This window comes from Taudactylus pleione, unplaced genomic scaffold (assembly GCF_031769625.1).
Source record: "Taudactylus pleione unplaced genomic scaffold, aTauple2 ptg000437l, whole genome shotgun sequence".
In the NCBI taxonomy this organism is placed as follows: domain Eukaryota; kingdom Metazoa; phylum Chordata; class Amphibia; order Anura; family Myobatrachidae; genus Taudactylus; species Taudactylus pleione.
In genome coordinates, this window is record NW_028284839.1 from 2,063,585 (window position 1) to 2,082,421 (window position 18,837).

Consider the following 18,837-nt stretch of genomic DNA (forward strand, 5'->3'; position numbering starts at 1 on the left):
GTATTCAATTATCCCTGCTGATCGAGGATTTCTCTTTGGGTCTCCTGAGGGGTTTGGTATGGGATGCCAGTGCTCGGGATCCCAGGGGCCAGAATCCTGACTCCTGCATCCCATATGGAGTTAGGATACCGACACCTATTTGTAAATATCCTAACCCTACCTCTCAACCTAACCCTCCCTCCCCGCAGCCAAATCTAACCCTCTCCCCTGCAGCCTAAACCTAACCTCCCCCCATAACCTAAACATAACCCTCCCCCCAGTGCCCAACCCTAATCCTCCCCATAATGCCTAACTCTAACCCCTAACCCTCTCCCTAACACCAATACTTACCATTGGGATTCCGGTGCTAGAATTCTGACTGACGTTGGGATTTTGGAACTGACATTGTGAGTGTCTGGATCCAGACAGCTGGGATTTAAACTACATCCCCTCCTGAGACCGGAAAATACATTCCTGTTAACTGTGCAGTTATCGGGAGATAACTGCCAGTTAACACACAGGTCTGTGAACATATCACAGTTTCTGTGTGTTAATGGTCTTTTACCCATGTTAACAGCCACTAACAGAGCTATTGAGGGGGAAAAGGGAGGGTAATTGAATAGCATAGGTTGATAAAGGACACGACTACTTCTTTTCTTCACCCCCGTTAAGTTATCAGGGGGAATTTAATTACCCCTTAAATCTGTGAAGATTGTGAAAATGTAAAGCATCCTTATGGGTCAATGGATACAGCTAAATTACACTAGTAAAGTACTGGTATAATAAAGAAATGCACTGAAATTCATATATAACAAGTTAAAGAGCAGCAAAGAAACATGAGCTACTCCTCATAGGCACATCTCCCAACATTTACACAGGAATCAGGCATGCCCATGCACTAACTTGCCCACTTTAACAGAAGTCTGCCCATTTGGGCCAAGAAATATAACTGTCTCACCTAACTTGGGACAATTGGGAGGTACGTCGCTGGTGATTTTACCTGTCCAGATATAAATCGGGTTAGTTAAATCAGCAGTTCTTGTACAGGAAGATAATGTTTATTTTTTAACAACGAGATAGAAGAACCACCTTGGATGGACAATGTTCTAGACGTGGTAATTTCTATTAGAACAGATATTCTGTCAAATGTGAGAGGTCATTTATGATCATGAGAGGGGACTTCTCCAAGTGAATGTTTTCAAAACATCAGGAGTTGATGTCAATCCCTTCACGGCTGTCCCTGAATCCTGATCAGCAGCACTGAGTCTAGGGACACTGGATAAAAGGGGGGAGTATACTTATGTTAAGTTTTTCAGACTGGTATTCTGAGCACCTTCAACTGGGGGTGTGTAGGTTAATGAGGGGGGAGGTGTCTGGATGCTGCTTGGGTTTTGGTAGTGAAGAAGAGGTGGGGATGCTGCTGGGGTGCTGGTGGTGAATGCGGCAGTATGTGTCTGGATGATGCTGGACATTGGTAATGAATGATGGGGGATTGTCTGAGTGCTGCAGGGAGTGATGGTAGTGAATGAAGGGTGGACAATTTGTGGATGCTGCTGGGTGTTAATGGTGAATGAAGGGAGGAGTCTGGGTGCTGCTAGAATGTTTCTGGTGAATACTTACTGGGGGGGGCACCAACCATTAATTTGTCTTCAGGTGCCGTGAACATATGCCCCTGAGTGTTCTGCCCTTACATTTAACCATCTGAACATAAAGTAAAAGGCACTTTTATTCTAATTTAATCCTTTAATCCTTAGTAGAAATTATTAGTTAGGTGCAGGTCTTGGTGATTCAGGGTGGGCTTTATTTTATCCTGGTTTTGTGGGTCTAAATTGGGAATTATGATGCTGTATTCTTGCAAATTACCCCCTATGGATAATAAAGTGTTATTCTACCTTAACTGAGCGCCTGTGCTAAATTATGCAATCCTATGTCTAATATGCAGATAGTTTTGCTTTAGGTCACAATTTAACATTACATTTTACTTTAATTATCTGCATTAAACACATATTTCTAATGTCAAAACAAAACAAAATCACTTGTCAATATTTAATTTAATATCTAAGCCAAGGTCTGAATTTGTAGACTTGAGTTAAAAGTAAGTTTTTATACCAATTTTATTTTTTGCATACAATTCTCCTGGATTCAAGTGTATTTTCTGCCTCAACTTCTGCATAAACAGGCTGATAAAAGGAGAGCAGAATTGTAGAAACCAAGTTTGACAGCTTATAACACCTTGTAGCTACTGGGCTGGGGAGTCAGCACAACTGATGTGGTGATGGCTGATGTGGGAATCAGTGACAGATTTTCCCACTTCAATCCTCAAAACTCACGGTCCCAGCTCGATCTTAGGTACACCCTTTGCAGTGATTCTCCCACTAGTTATCCAGTTATTTGCACGACTTTTATGAAATTCGCTGCAAGTCATTCAGTTCAGATTAGGTTCAGTGTTTCTCGTTAATTCCCAGCAGCAACAGCCGACCCTCAACAGTGCCGTTTGCCAGTGTCAAGATACTCTTCAGAGTTTTGCATGTAGTGATTTACTGTATATGTCAGGGTTACCGTCTCCTGTTGTTTTATGTTATTTTGTATTTCAAATCTTTCTGCACCAATTTGCTTTGACTCTAAAAGCCTTGGGTGATTCCCTGAGTATTATGATATTTTGCCAAAACGGTTAATGCACAGGTAAATTTGTGTACCGGTCTTGGAACTGAGGTTCACTCACTGCATGTGTGGCTGGATGTGTACATATCAGTTACAGTAATTTCCTGACATAGGGGTCTATTTATTATTATTATTATTATTATTATTGTTATTATTATTATTATTATTATTATTATTATAATACAATAACACATATTTTCTATCACAGCTCCAGAAAATCATGCTATTTACTAATAACATTTCACCTGAGAAATAAAGTATGCAGGTTGAATGGTGCTTCTAAATTCAAATAGATTTATATGCAAAATAAAAAATACAAAAATTAAATTAGAGAGTAAAATAAAGTAAATAAAAAAATCCCTTTGCAGGAATATGTATAGTAGCACATAAGAGATTAGCTTGCAAAGGCAATACCAGAGGGTATGTGCTGCTAGACTTGGTACAATCTAACAGAACAGACATGCTGTCTAATGTGAGAGGCCATTTATGATCATGAGATGGGACTTTTCCAGATCCTAAAGCCGGGAATTTATTATGAAATTAATGGTCAGGATTGGGACAGCAATTTCATAGTGTATGGCCACCACCAATCAGCGATGATCAGACTGTCTTGCATTAAAAATCTCCCAACATGCCCGACTGATCCGATCACTGGTCAGCCGCATCTGGCAGTGTATGTGCTGCCACAGTGGACCGCCCAACATTTCTCTTGTTCCTTCATAGGGGTAGAACAGGGAAATGTTTCCTCTCCAGGGGAGGAACCCAGATATTGTGTGGCCATACTCTGTAACATACCTCAGTGTATGGCTACTATACCTGATGTATTACAGGCTGTCAGATTAAATGTTTGTTGGTTTGACAGACATTTTATCTGTCAATGTATGCCCAGCATTAGTCCTTAAGGAGATTACTAACAACAGGCGCTAACAACAATTGTCTATCTGCTTTGTATTCTAAGGAGTTTGACCATTTTTCTCACCCTGGGATGTATTTATTTAAAAGCTACGCAAACTAAAAATCTTTATTGGTGCTTATTGCGACAATACATATTTTGTTGTGCTGCAATTAATCATTCCGAGCTCTAGAACCCTTCACCGTGGGAGCTTATTAGAGTTGTGAGTAGTACCTTCATTGCACGCATTCATGGCCAACAGCCAACTATGCTTTTTGAGATTTCATGGCATGAGCATTTTGCAAAGCGTATCCATCAATTCCCCTAGAGATGGGTATAAGATAAGTTGTTACCCTGCAATGAAAAAAAGAATAGATTTTTGTCGCTTGCTAAATTGCGGTAAGCCTCTGTTTCTGTAGACCTCTTTCGAGATGGAGGTATAAAAGCAGTTTTACAATGTTGGTAAATAGTGAAAAGTTGGGAAAAGCTCTTTCTCTGGTGAAACTCAATATACTGTACAGACCTCTTTATACAGGATATAGATTACTTTTACGTATTTGTGTGCAATTTCATCTGAATTTTATTTGTGAGGTTTTAAATATTTTTATAAAACTTACTACATTTTGCAAACTAGTGTACACGTTTTCAAATATATTTCTTGTTAATTAAGTTATTTTAAATTTTTGTTTGAATTTAAGTCTATTTGAATTTAGACGTCCAACTCAACCTGCAGATTTTGTTGTTACTTGTTGTGGAAGGTGCTGACAAAATACCCACCTTTTGAACTGGCAACTAATAATTAATAATAAAGAACCTCTTCGGGGGAATAACTATGCTGGGTGCCATTGCTGTGTATTGCTAGTATCATTGTTAGTATCATGGCAGATAGTCTCACACAGGGCCGTAGGGAGGGTGGTGCGGCCGGTGCCTCCACACAGGGCAGAATCCTCCAGCAGCACTAGCCACACACTTCCCAGCGCTGGAGGTCTGTAGGAAGAGACCTCCGGTAGTGGTGCGCGGCGCACAAGAACGTCGGCACAGCATCCTGCCCGCTCTCCACCCTCTGGAAGGAAAGGTAAGCGCTCAGGGGGAGGAGGGGGGCGGAGAGGGCGTGAGAGGGGTGGCAGTGCTGCACAGGGTGCACTGCCATCTAGCTACAGTGCTGGTCTCACAGTGGATGACATGCAGCAGATTTAGCAGACAGAGCATAATAGGAAGAAAAGAGCAGCAGAGTTTGAGGAGCATCTTAATTAGGAGCATGCTCATGTGAACTGCATCCACTGTGGAGCAAAATGTGAACTGGATGCCCTGTGTAGCATAACATGATCTGGTAGTACTGCAGTGACATGTGGTGGGGTCAATAGCTTGGGAGGCACACATGTATAAAAATACAGTATTTATATCAAAACTCTGGAGCATGACGGGAAGTATGATAGGGGAGGGAGTATGACAAGGGAGGCTCTGCCTCCCCTGCCTATTCTGAGAGCACATTCCTGTGGTACTGTGTGGCAAAATGTGAACTGGGGGCACAACTATGGAGCATAAACTGAACAACCACTGTGGAGAGAGTTAACTCTAGCAATTGAAATCCCTTCAAAATGTTGCTATATGGCCACACATTTCTAGTTTTGCCCCTGATCCTCTTTATATATATTCAAAATTATTAATTTTCAGTTTCTCATATTAGTGTCTATACTGTCTATATATTGCCTGTGTAGCTGAGTATCTGGTTATGCTGGCTGATGGCTTATATCTGTGACCCCATTCTTCTGAAAATTAGCATTGCTAGTCTTCTAATCAATCTTAACTGTGCCCCCATTCTTCTTAATAATAACATTGTCCCATTCTTCTAATCAATCATAACTGTGCCCCATTCTTCTAATCAATCATAACTGTGCCCCCATTCTTCTTAATAATAACATTGTCCCATTCTTCTAATCCATCATAACTGTGCCCCATTCTTCTAATCAATCATAATTGTGCCCCCATTCTTCTTAATAATAACAACATTGTCCCATTCCTCTAATCCATCATAACTGTGCCCCCATTCTTCTCAATAATAACATTGTCCCATTCTTCTAATCCATCATAACTGTGCCCCATTATTCTAATCAATCTTAACTGTGCCCCCATTCTTCTTAATAATAACATTGTCCCATTCTTCTAATCAATCATAACTGTGCCCAATTCTTCTAATCAATCATAACTGTGCCCCCATTCTTCTTAATAATAACATTGTCCCATTCTTCTAATCCATCATAACTGTGCCCCCATTCTTCTCAATAATAACATTGTCCCATTCTTCTAATCCATCATAACTGTGCCCCATTATTCTAATCCATCATGACTGTGCCCCCATTCTTCTCAATAATAACATTGTCCCATTCTTCTAATCCATCATGACTGTGCCCCATTATTCTAATCAATCATAACTGTGCCCCCATTCTTCTTAATAATAACATTGTCCCAATCTTCTAGTCAATCATAACTGTGCCCCATTCTTCTAATCAATCACAATTGTGCCCCCATTCTTCTTAATAACAACATTGTCCCATTCTTCTAATCAATCATAACTGTGCCCCCATTAACCTTAATAATAACATTGCCTCATTCTTCTAATCAATCATAACTGTGCCCCCATTCTTCTCAATAATAACCTTGTCCCATTCTTCTAATCCATCATAACTGTGCCCCATTCTTCTAATCAATCATAATTGTGCCCCCATTCTTCTTAATAATAACAACATTGTCCCATTCCTCTAATCCATCATAACTGTGCCCCCATTCTTCTCAATAATAACATTATCCCATTCTTCTAATCAATCATAACTGTGCCCCATTCTTCTTATCAATCACAATTGTGCCCCCATTCTTCTTAATAACAACATTGTCCCAATCTTCTAGTCAATCATAACTGTGCCCCCATTAACCTTAATAATAACATTCCCCCATTCTTCTAATCAATCATAACTGTGCCCCATTCTTCTTAATAACAACATTGTCCCTTTCTTCTAATCCATCATAACTGTGCCCCATTCTTCTAATCAATCATAACTGTGCCCCCATTCTTCTCAATAATAACATTGTCCCATTCTTCTAATCCATCAAGACTGTGCCTGGTTCTTCTAATCAATCATAATTGTGCCCCATTCTTTTAAATAACAACATTGTCCTATTCTTCTAATCCATCATAACTATGCCCCGTTCTTCTAATCAATCATAATTGTGCCCCATTCTTCTTAATAACAACATTGTCCCATTCTTCTAATCAATCATAATTGTGCCCCTTTCTTCTAATCCATCATAACTGTGCCCCATTGTTCTAATCAATCATAACTGTGCCCCCATTACCTTACTAATAACATTGCCCCATTATTCTAATCAATCATAACTGTGCCCCCATTAACCTTAACAATAACATTTCCCCATTCTTCTAATCAATCATACCTTTGCCCCATTCTTCTTAATAATAACATTGTCCCAGTTGTCTAATCAATCATCACTGGGCCCCAATCATTTTACTAATAACTCTGCCTATTATTCTTCTTAATTATAATTGTACCCCTGTTCTTATTATTAATTCAAGCTATACCCCCATTCTCTTATTAATTATAAATGTAACAAAGGATAGTAGCGCTGGTAATATCAATTACTTATGATTCATAAATAGATATGGTACTGATTAAAATCAAAAAATATTTAATACATATATATCATTAAAAATGGATTTCACTGTTTCCAATTCGATAAGCAATAAGCACATAACAATGACAACATGTGATCTCACCCACAAACTCAAGTCTGTATTGCCTGTTCAAATAAAGCCCTTGTAGAGTTACATGGAATTAGCCAATGGAGTACATGAAGATTAATTGCTGGATTTCTATCCCGGTTGCCGCTAGAGGAATGTCCCTTTTGTGATGAATAATTATATGACTGCAGCTTTTTCAAAGGTATATGGTTAATGAATAATGGGTCTGCCTTCCAATTATATATATGTTTATTTATTTATGTTTTATATGTATAATGTTAGAAATTATGAATGGTCTTTTATGTATGGTACTTTCCAATTGTAATCAGGTGTTAATCAACAAACCCACTTAGAGGGGTATAAAAGCACGAGTCTGGTAATTAGCCAGATACCTTTGAGCTGCACCCAGATGCAGTGAAACACGTTAGGACCTTTTGGATCATCACCCCCACCATACTTACTTCTATTTGGATACATCCATCTGGACTATACCTTTTTGCCTACATTAGCCATTGGGACTATTAGGATAAAGCCACTAAGGAGACACACATCACAGGCACAGCCAGCTTGCTGTTTGTGGACACCGCATGATCTGAGGACCCATTCATCACAAAAGGGACATTCCTCTAGCGGCAACCAGGATGGAAATCCAGCAATTAATCTTCATGTACTCCATTGGCTAATTCCATGTCACCCTACAAGGGCTTTATTTGAACAGGCAATACAGACTTGAGGTTGTGGGTGAGATCACATATTGTCATTGTTATGTGCTTATTGCTTATCAAATTGAAAACAGTGAAATCCATTTTTAATGATATATGTATTAAATATTTTTTATTTTAATCAGTACCATATTTATTTATGAATCATAAGTAATTGATATTACCAGTGCTACTATCCTTTGTTGTATTTTTCATGTGTATTAGGGACTGACGATCCCTTATTATAGTAGCTGCTAGATAAAACAGCTCATTTCAGCGCCTGTATATACCCATATGGGTATTATTTTCTTAATTATAAATGTGCCTCTATTTTGATTATTAATCTTAGGTCTACCCCTGTTCTTTTTATTTAGAATTGTATCCCTGTTCTTATTATTAATTAGAGCTGTACCCCTGTTTTTCTTATTAATCATAACTGTAACCCTATTCTTTTTGTTAATTATAACTGTCCCCGTTCTTTTTATTAATAATAACTAATAATACTGTCTGATAGTATTAAGAGTGCTCTAACCAGTTTGCCAGTCAGTCTTAATGCATCTGTGCATACCAGACCTGGCTTTACTGGTTCTCACATGTGCATTGGAATTGGAAGCCCTGACTTCCAATTCAATTTGTAAATTATTTATAGTTAAAAAATAGTTATTTGGGGTCTCTTCGGAATAGAATTCTTTTAATTTTAAGTAGACTTGTTTTCTGGAATTAAGTTGACTCATTCCATTTTAGGGACCCCCCAGCATATTCTTTAAGAAGTGACAGTTAAGATTAATAGCAAGAAAAGGGGGCATACTGTAGATAGAATTAATAAAAAGAACTGCAGTATAAGTATGATTATTAATAAGAATAGGGACAGTTATGTTTAAGAAAAAGAACAGCTATGATTGATAATAAGAATGGGGCACAGTTATTATTAACATAGAGAATATGGGCACAGTTATAACTAATAAGAAAAATGGTGGTACAGCTCTAATATTAAGAACAGAGGTACAATTATAATTAATAGGAGTAACAGACACAATTATTAATAATCAGAACGGGGCAAAGTTATGATTAAGAAGAATAATGGGGACACTATTATTATTATTATTATCAATAATAAAACAAGTCCACTGTTATGACTACTAATAAAAATGGGGACACAGTTATTACTAATAAAAACAGTTATGATTAATTATAAAAATAGGGAATGTCATGACTGATAATAAGAATGGGAGCACAGTTTTGATTGATGATATAAGTGGGAACACTGTTATTACCAATAAGAAGAATGGGGGCACAGTTAAGATTGATTATAAGAATGGGGCAATGTTATGACTAATAAAAATAATGAGGGCACAGTTATGATGAATAAAAACAAAGGGGGCACAGTTATTATTATTAAGAAGAATGGGGAATAGTTCTTAATAGTTTTATTAATTGGGGCAAACCCTTGTAGAGTCCCCTATTGTGGCACTACATGTTCCATGATGCTCTAGCACACCAGTCCATACTGGCAATTAAATTTGGGAATTTCCTGAATGTTACTGAAGAGTAGGTAAATATGGTCTAGGGTCACAGAAACTTTAAGTTTTCAGTCTTTATCTCCTTTGTGTTCATGTGCCCCCTATTTTAATATGAGTAGGAATTTATCAACCAGATCAGACTAAATCAGTTTGAAAGAATGCTTAAAGCAGAAGATAGTATTTCAAAAGATTTGTTTCCTGATATTCTGGACATGACCTGTCAACTTGTGTCCTTCAAAAATGGAGGGTGGTGTTATAATGTGAGGATGGAATGGAGGAGGCATGTAGCCACAGAATGAAGGAACAGGGTCCCCAGCAGCAATGACTATATCAGAAACAGTGACATGTTGTCTTCATCATCCAGCGTCGGAAGCTGGGTCTTCTGCAGCAGGGTGAGTATGTCAGTGTGTGTGTGGGTTTGTAAGTGTGTATGAGTGAGTGTGCATGAGTGTGTGTGTGACCCCCACTTTGTGTGGCCCCCCAGTGTCTGTGTGCCCCCCCTGGAATGGGCGCTGGGAGAATTACATCTCCCAGCAGCCCTTGCCCCTCCCAGCAGCCCCGGGACTCCCAGCAGCCCCCTCACTAGTGAGAAGATAGAGGGGAGGCCACCGGGAGCTGCGGAGATCACCAGAGACCCCCGGGGAAAAAAAGTGCAGAATTCTTTTTTTAATGCGGCGCAGGGTTTTCAGAGCTGAAAACCCAGCGACCACTTTTTTTTAAATTGGATACCATGGGTATTGGGAGCACGCATACCTGCGGTATTCCAAATTTGGGCACGAGGGGTGCAAGGTTTTTTACCTCGCTAAACCTCGCGCCCAATTGAATATGCCCCATAGAAGGCCACCCAATGTGTATTGTCAAAATAACTTCATCAGGATGAATAACTTCGTCAAGATGGCACACAAAGGGGCAGAGCCCCTCCGGCACCCATAACTCCAGCAAACAGGGCAGAGTGCCTGCTTGTAGCATTCAATGGACGCTACTGGCGGCACTGCTGCATTGATTCTGGCTGCAGGTTGCCATTCCAGGCACCCTGCAGGCCAGAATCAAAGGTAATGGTGTGGCACCAGTGCCACCCACAGAACCTCAGCATTCTGTGCAGCAGCACCATACAAATATATATGCCATCCATTGATTTCTGCCAAGTACCAGCTCAACCCCTGATCATTCACTCTTTCCATAGCATTTTTATAGTGCTTTCTTGAAGATATATGCACAGCTTTTAGTGATGTCATGTAATAAACCCTATTTTCACAATTATGTACACATTTTTATTAGTAGTACAGTTGGATAGGTTTGGGCTGGATCCCTTTCTTAAAATAGTTTTTCACTGTTACAAGGTAGAATGTTGGAGATCGATAGAGGCAGCACTATTACATGTTGATGATATTAGTTTGTTTGTTTACTAAATATGTATTGTAGTGACAAACAATTACCAAAATATATCTACTTGTTAACTATATTTTGTTGTTGCTCAAAATAATTTAATTTTGTATTTACTTTTATTGTTAGAATTAGCAAATTGACCTGGTTGTTGTTCTGTAGTGAAAGAGCAAACTCTTAAATATGAAGAACTACAAAAACAGTAGTCCTCTGTGTTTGTATGCAAGTATTTTTTATGCTGTATGTATCTGCATTTGTGTCTGTACTGTGTGTTTGTCACTGTAAATGTTATATAATATGGCGTGATATTAATTTATTTTTAGAGTATAATAGCAGTGTTAGAGGTTAATGATATTACTCTATATGTACTGTATAGTGCTTTGGTACAGAGCATAATACTAGATAACTATGTGAAAGAGCAGATCTTTTGACCTGTTCTTGTATGTTTGAAAAGTTCTTAGTTATTATTGCAGTTCAAGCACCATATTTTGGCTGCAAAACATCTCTTAGATTATTCACTCAAACACTTATTTTCTACTCATAACTATAAGAGGGAACATTACTTTATAGAATATAACTCTAAGTAATGGTTTAATGAATTTGGATGTGAACATGTTTAAAGATATTTGCAAGACAAAAATAAATATTTTTTTTTAGAAATGGGCATTGATACGTAAACTATCAGTCAATCAATCAATCAATCTATCTATCTTTCACCTATCTATTTATCTTGAAATTAACTTTTCATATTGTTAACAATCAATTTTATTTGTGACTTGCGGCTAGAGTTGCTTCATATAATATAAAAAATATACATTTAATGCAAAATATGCCATTTTAACAACATCAAATCATGTTTTATTATAATAATGTGTATATTTTTCTTATTTTCCTTCAGGATTCCATTAGTGAACCTGTAAAAAATATAACAGGTGTCTACTATTTTTGTTTACCATTGGGACTCAGAGAGCAGAACTCTACTGGACAAATATATTTTTATAAAAATATAAAACCTTACAGATGCTGTAATTTTTTTTCTGAAAGAATACATTTTGCTTTTCTTTGTTTTTGGATAAAAGACAAATGAAAAAAATTACATTTCACTGATTAGAAGAAATTCTTAAACAAAGGACTGACCATATGAATTTTTGGATTTGGACTGTGATTTTTGAACCTGTGCCAATAATACCAATATGTGCCATGAGACGAAGTGGAAGACTTCCATTGAAATTGAAGCTAAGTGATTTATTTGAATAACATCAGAAATAAGGAATTGGTGACCTGTTTATAGGGAATAAAACATTGTATAGAAACAGTAAATCTACGCATAAATATTTTTGTGACGTAGCATTTTAACTATTATTGTTTTGTTTGATAAAATTATTTTATTACACTCAGAAATTTGTTTCATTTTAGAGAGAATATGTCATTGCTACTGCTTTAAAAAAAGTCAATATTCGAGTGATACCCATGTGGAAATATAGCTTTTTAAGGGTTCAGTATATGGGATTTTTTTAAATAAAGTGTTGGATTGCCTTTTAATATTGTAATATTGAAAAACTATATGCAACAATACTTTACATTACTTTTTATTTATTAATATTTTTTTCCAAAACTTATTTGTGACCTATTCCTATTTTCTTTGAGAAATTTTATGAGACTGAAAATGAACATGTAAAATTAATGTCACTGAACAAAAAAAATGACATTAAAAGATTTGACAAGTGTTCCCTAGCCATGGAGTCATGTAGGAAATCAAATCCAAGATTGGGCAACTGAATAATTAAAGGAGAGCTAGCGTCCATGTATTATTCATATTAAATAATAGCAGGGCTGGAAGATAACTCATTAACCTAATCAAAAAGACAAATCTGTTCCACAGATGGAAACCTGGCATAAGTAACCTACGGTGGTGCCCAAGATTTGGGGATTTTTAGACATTATATACTGTGAGTTTATATTGTAAAATAGAAATCAGCAAGGGCACCTTTGTGTTAATTATTTAATTATGTGTACATTTAAAATGACTTTAATAAAGCACAGTTATGAATGCTATATCATACATATACCATACAGTTTTAGTTTGCTCAGTTAAAATGTTATCTTTTTATTTTTACTGACATTAAACTGACTTAAAGTATTGAATTAATATTTGGAGTACAGTATTTTACTTTTATTGTTGTTATACAATTTTTGTTTTGCTTTGATCCCAGTTGCAAGTTGTTTGTGTAGTAACTCTATCTTATACATAATAACATATTTCACATTTTATTTAACATGTACAATTTTCAATTATACTTATAGTCAAAAATAAAAAAATGAATTTTTTTCTATAGATACTTTTCTTTTTTGATGTTGATGTTAGATGCAAAAGTAAGCAAAAAAAATTAAAGAGTCTTTAAAGAAGTAACCTGTTGATTTGTCATATAAATATCAATATTAATTTACAGGATTTTTATTCCTGAACAGAAAGTTGCTCTTTGACCCCTATAAAAGAAAATATGTGCCAAAATGTACAACTTGAGAGTTTTCTTGCTGTCTATTAGTAGTTAGCAAAATATCCTCTTTCTTGATTGAACAACATTGTTATATAATAAATATAAAATGAGATATGACTTATTTGTTTAACTTTGCTTGAAGTTATATTTATTATTTTATGTGTGACTCAAAGTGCAATTGATTTGCACTGAAGTAGGTGTTCATTACATAAATACATTGGTACATTATGGAATAAGTTGTGGGAGAAAAATGTATTTAAACCAACATATGTATATGCAGGTTCATTTCTACTCTGTTCTTTTCGCCAAATTAGCGCAAGTTCGGACATCGATTTTATCTTATCGGCTATTATCTGTCACATGTTTTGGATAGCCAATAAGATAAATCCAAACTTGCGATAATTTGGTAAAAAGAACTGAGTAGATCCGAACCTGCACATCTCATATATATATATATATATATATATATATATATATATATATATGTATATATATCATTATATATATATATACATATATATATATATATATATAATTAAACTTTTATTTACTAAAAAACACCTGCACTTCTGCAGTATACAGTCTACTACAGTATCTTGATTCACTGTAAATGTTAGAAGCATAAGAAGACTTTGAGGTTTGTGAAGTTATGAAATGACTTTCACTTGACAGTTCTTGTGATTGCTTTAGTTGAAAGTGTTACTTCATATAAAGTATAAATAAAAGTGCTTGTTTATTTCATGTCCATGCAGGTAGGGCTTGAGTTACAGTGGAATCAATCCAGTTGCGCTACATAAAACTGCAACTTACTGTACATAACATTTGTGGCACTGCCCTTGCACACAACTTGTGCCCATATTTTTTAATGTATCATATATTAGTGTCCACTTGTGGTTGGAGAACTGAATTAGGATCATTTGCATGTAATGTAAGTTCAATACAGTATGGTTGTAGATGTGCAAGTCAATTACATACTATACCCTGGAGATGCAAACAATTTTGACTAACACATGATATAATGATGGCCACAGAAATGTAATTGTGCAGATACATATTATATACTTGCAAAATACATATACACTTGCGAAAGACACTAATAAAATTTGAATTATTTTGTTTATTAAATCGCTACAGGTGTTGGATTCAAGCAAACATTTGTAGCATATGAAATAAATTGCTATAAATCAGTTAAAAAAAGTAACATCTACATTGTAAAAAAGAGTCATGCTCTGTATGTGAAACTCTGGGTCTTGGTTCCTGGTAACATTAGCCTTGATTTTGAGATGTATTTTGATTTCAAATTTACTAATGGAGAGAAGCACACATTTATCATATTGACTACTAGTAATAATATAAGAACTGACTAGCTTTGCTATATTTATTTGGTGATTACTGCTTTTACAGGTCACCTTTGACATACTTGTGAGACACAATGCAGTTGTATTTGTCAATTTTAATGATTTAATACAAGCTAAATATATTCTTAAAAATGGCAGAATGCAATAGAAATACATGTAATTTTCATTTTTCAACCCTTTTTTTAAAATGTTTGTTTATCATTGATCAAAAATTGTGCCAAAGTTGCCATTAGTTTCTGATAGATAATGTAAAATGTCATGCTATATTTGAAAATATGTATGATTTAAAAAAATATTTTTATTTTTACATTTTAGCTTAATAAAAACACTTCCCACCACTATTGGGAATATTCCTCATATGTTAACAACTTAGATACAATCAGTAAAAAAGAACATATAGTAGGAGTTTTTTTTTCATCTGTGCTTCTTGAACATTGTGATTCCAATTTGCCCATCCTATTAGTTCACCTAGCAATTACTGATGTCTGAAGTGTGCATTTTCAGAAACATTGGTTAGGTTCACAAAATGGCTGCCTTGGCTGCATAATTTTTCACCCTACAAAATGGCTACTTTTATACTGCTGTATTGTCAATGTGTGATTTTCAGAGCAAATAGACATACTGGTAAGTTGATTGGCTTTAGAAAAAAATAAACCTAGCGTGTTGGCATCTGTCTGTATGTCTTTGAGCAATAAAGTATATAAAATGGAGGTTCCACTTGGATATGAACTGATGTAAATGATTAAATGTTTTCATAATATTCATGGACAAAAGTTATGGTAACAATCTGAGGCTATTTGAACATACTACTTGGCATACTGAAAAGGAAAAAACACCACAGCAATAAATGTAGTTAATAAATGTTGTTAAAATTTATTTTTTTCTGTTATTTTTAATACTATGAAATTCAACTACTTAAAAATAATGACCAAAACATATTACATTAGCTATTTTATTTCAAATGCAATTAACATTTTACTAAAAAGACTGCAATAAGATGTTGCATACAAAGTTTGAGCCAGATCAAATATTGCAGCTAATGTTAATTGTTTCCTTTTGTTCAATGTTTTTCAGGTTAAAAATAAGGTAAAGATTAACTATGATATTTTTTACACTTTTTTATTATACAGGTATTAAGAGTTTTGCTTTAATATTTCTATATTATATATATATTATATATATATATAATATTACTAATGTTGTTGGTCTGCTTTAAATTTCTTTAATGATGAAATTCTTTTTTAAACCAAATGTTATCCAATTTAAATATTTGTGAAAAGTCTTAATAATCCATATGCTTTACTAATGGAGTATTATTCTATAATATCAGTAGTATATACAATTTTGCAACCTAAAAAATATTGAATAATAATAATAATACTAATAATAATAATAATGATTATTATTATTATTATTATTATTATTATTATTATATGAAGTTCCACTTTATAACAGATCCATAGCATCGAGCCTAAATCTATCATGGAAAGATCAACAGTTTCTTATTTCTAAAAGGATAAAATAGGAACATGAGAAGGTCTGTGTGATCAATATTTTATATCTGTATAACCTTTTAGAGCACATTCTATTTTTTCATTATGGCTGATGATGATTATGGACTAATCAAAACTTGTTGTACATTGCTGTTTTGTTAACCTACCTAAAAAGTGATTATTATTTTTTTTTATTAACAGTCCAATCTATACATATCTGCATAGGTGATTCCAATAGGGATGTACTGTAAAAGTAAAAGTAAGTAAGTAGAATATATGGGGTCACTGGTAAATGGTGTTAAATGAACTCCACATTCCATAAAAATGACTGTTACTTTTACCTCCGAGGTCCTCCGGTGGCATTAGAATGTTGTACCATTATTTGCCATATGCACACCATGCAAAGACTGATCTGATTTATCTTTCTTCTGAATTTCAGGTAATCTGCTACCACTGTTCTCATCAGATGCCGCTACCTTGATTGCTATTGCGCTGTTTTAAAAAATTATTTAGGTAATCTGCTACCACTGTTCTCATCAGATGCTGTTACCTTGATTGCTATTGTGCAGTTTTAAAAAATTATTTTAAGTAATCTGCTACCACTGTTCTCATCAGATGCTGTTACCTTGATTGCTATTGCGCAGTTTTAAAAAATTATTTTAAGTAATCTGCTACTAGTTTTATATTAGCTGAGATTACTATAAATGAAGTAAGAGTTTTTTGGTGAATGTGTGATGGTCTACACCCATCTCAATATTTGTTTATCTTAGACTTTATTGCATCCCAATCTAGTGTGTGTTGAGTACTGTGGGAGGGTTCCCAATCAGTGAACACACAGACACATGTTTGTAGCTATACTTATTAGTGATCTGTTAGGCTGCTAAAGCCTTTGGCTGCTAAAGTTAGTGTTAGTTTCAAAGTGCTAGATTATAAGTGTACTTACAATTTAATAACTAAGATGGAGTTAAACTGGAGAAAAACTGAAAGAGAACATCCTCAAAGCCAGAACACTTTCTGAAGGACATCAAACTCACCTGTGTGAATAAGCCAATTCCCCATCACTAAGAGCTGCTGTATGTATATCCAGGAAACTCCTTACTGCACTCCCTGCTTAAACATTGCAAGTACTTCCCAAACTCTGTGCTGCCCACACTGATTGCTCATGTTGTTCAAACAACCTTTGACTAGATTGGCTCTGTACATTGTAATTTTTGCCTTCATGCTACTCTACTATACATCCTGTTTGTACTCTATTGCCTCTTTCCATTGCTTCACATATATCTACTTTAACATTCTTTATTTTAGTAACTAATTCCTGCTCCCACTACTCAATTACTTCTATTTATATTTCACCTTTGGAGCTGTGCTCATACATTAGCAGCATGGTTTCATTTACCTGTATTTGGAACATCTAACCACATTTATCCACACTGCCTCCACATCACACAGCCTCCACTCCAGTTTTCTTCTCACTTATTACCTCATCCACAGCATGAATACCTTTACCTCAATCACCCCCCTTATTCAGTATCTACATAATCCTCTGCTTTACCTAGTTTTTCCACCCCTATCCTTCCCTTCTAGTCAGCTCCCCTTGCTGTTCCCCCTTTTTTCTCTCACCAATCTCCCTTCCAACCCTCTACTTCTCTCAACCACCCTTCCTGTTCCTCCACTCTTAACCACCTTCTTCCCTCCATGGACTTGCTACCCCACCACTAAGCTCTATTACCTACTGTCTCTGCCAGTCCCCTTTAGGGCTGCCATGATAAATCCTGGACCCGAGTATAGAAACATCCTGGGGGTCCCCCCCTGGATGGGGTGTGGCCACTGCATGTTGGGGATGGCTGCACCTATCTATGGGTGGGCCTAGCATGTAAGAAGCACCCACTCACAGGAGCATGGCATAGCATCCAGCAGCCGGGACTATAGTACTCACTATTAGGATGGCAGGGCAGTCCCATATAGCCACATTTTTAGCTGGATGTATTTAGATACTAAAATGTAACAGACAAAACTTATAGGGCAACTACTTTAGTTTGTTAATTTCTCATGCAAATAACACATACATAAAATCTATTTTTGTCATAGAGATAGATGAACGAAGGACTTTATTTTGACATAACACAATGTCATCTTATAACATACACATTCCGCGGCATATATCCTAACCAACTGCTCCATGCTCCTTCCTCACTATCTATGCATCTGTCTTGCCCCTGTCTGTCTGTCCCTCCTCTTTAGAATGTAAGCTCTCACGAGCAGGGCCCTCGTCCCTCATGTGCTTTGCCTCCTCTACTTATACTATCATGTACTGCTAACTCCCCAATTGGGACCTAACACTTGGTTGCTAATGCCCTGTTGCTTGTGCTATGCAGCAATGTTTATAAACCATGTCCTTGTCCTGCATTGTTTTGTACTACTATTACTGTTTTTCTTGTGTGCTCATTTATGTACTGTGTAAGGCACTGCGGAACCTTTGTGGCACCATATAAAAAAGAATAATAATAATAATAAGAATACTACCATAGTTCATTTAGATTTTGATTTTATGACTACATAATTTCAACCCTGACATACTGTAAGCAGCTGAATAATCCATGA

The 18,837-nt window shown here is 35.9% G+C and overlaps 1 protein-coding gene across 2 annotated transcripts in view; it reads left to right on the forward strand.

Annotated features, from left to right (window-relative positions):
• AJAP1 (adherens junctions associated protein 1) overlaps positions 1–13,087 on the forward strand; it is a 325,451-nt gene extending 312,364 nt beyond the window's left edge. Inside the window, exon 7 of one of the 2 annotated variants that reach the window (XM_088447727.1) lies at positions 11,786–13,087. Coding sequence is in view for 1 of the 2 variants with exons in the window: in XM_088447729.1 (XP_088303855.1) it covers positions 11,786–11,807 (22 nt within the window). In the remaining variant the exon portion in view is untranslated. The remainder of the gene's footprint in view (positions 1–11,785) is intronic. The other variant, XM_088447729.1, reaches the window with a different exon arrangement.
• The last annotated feature ends 5,750 nt before the right edge of the window (positions 13,088–18,837 follow it).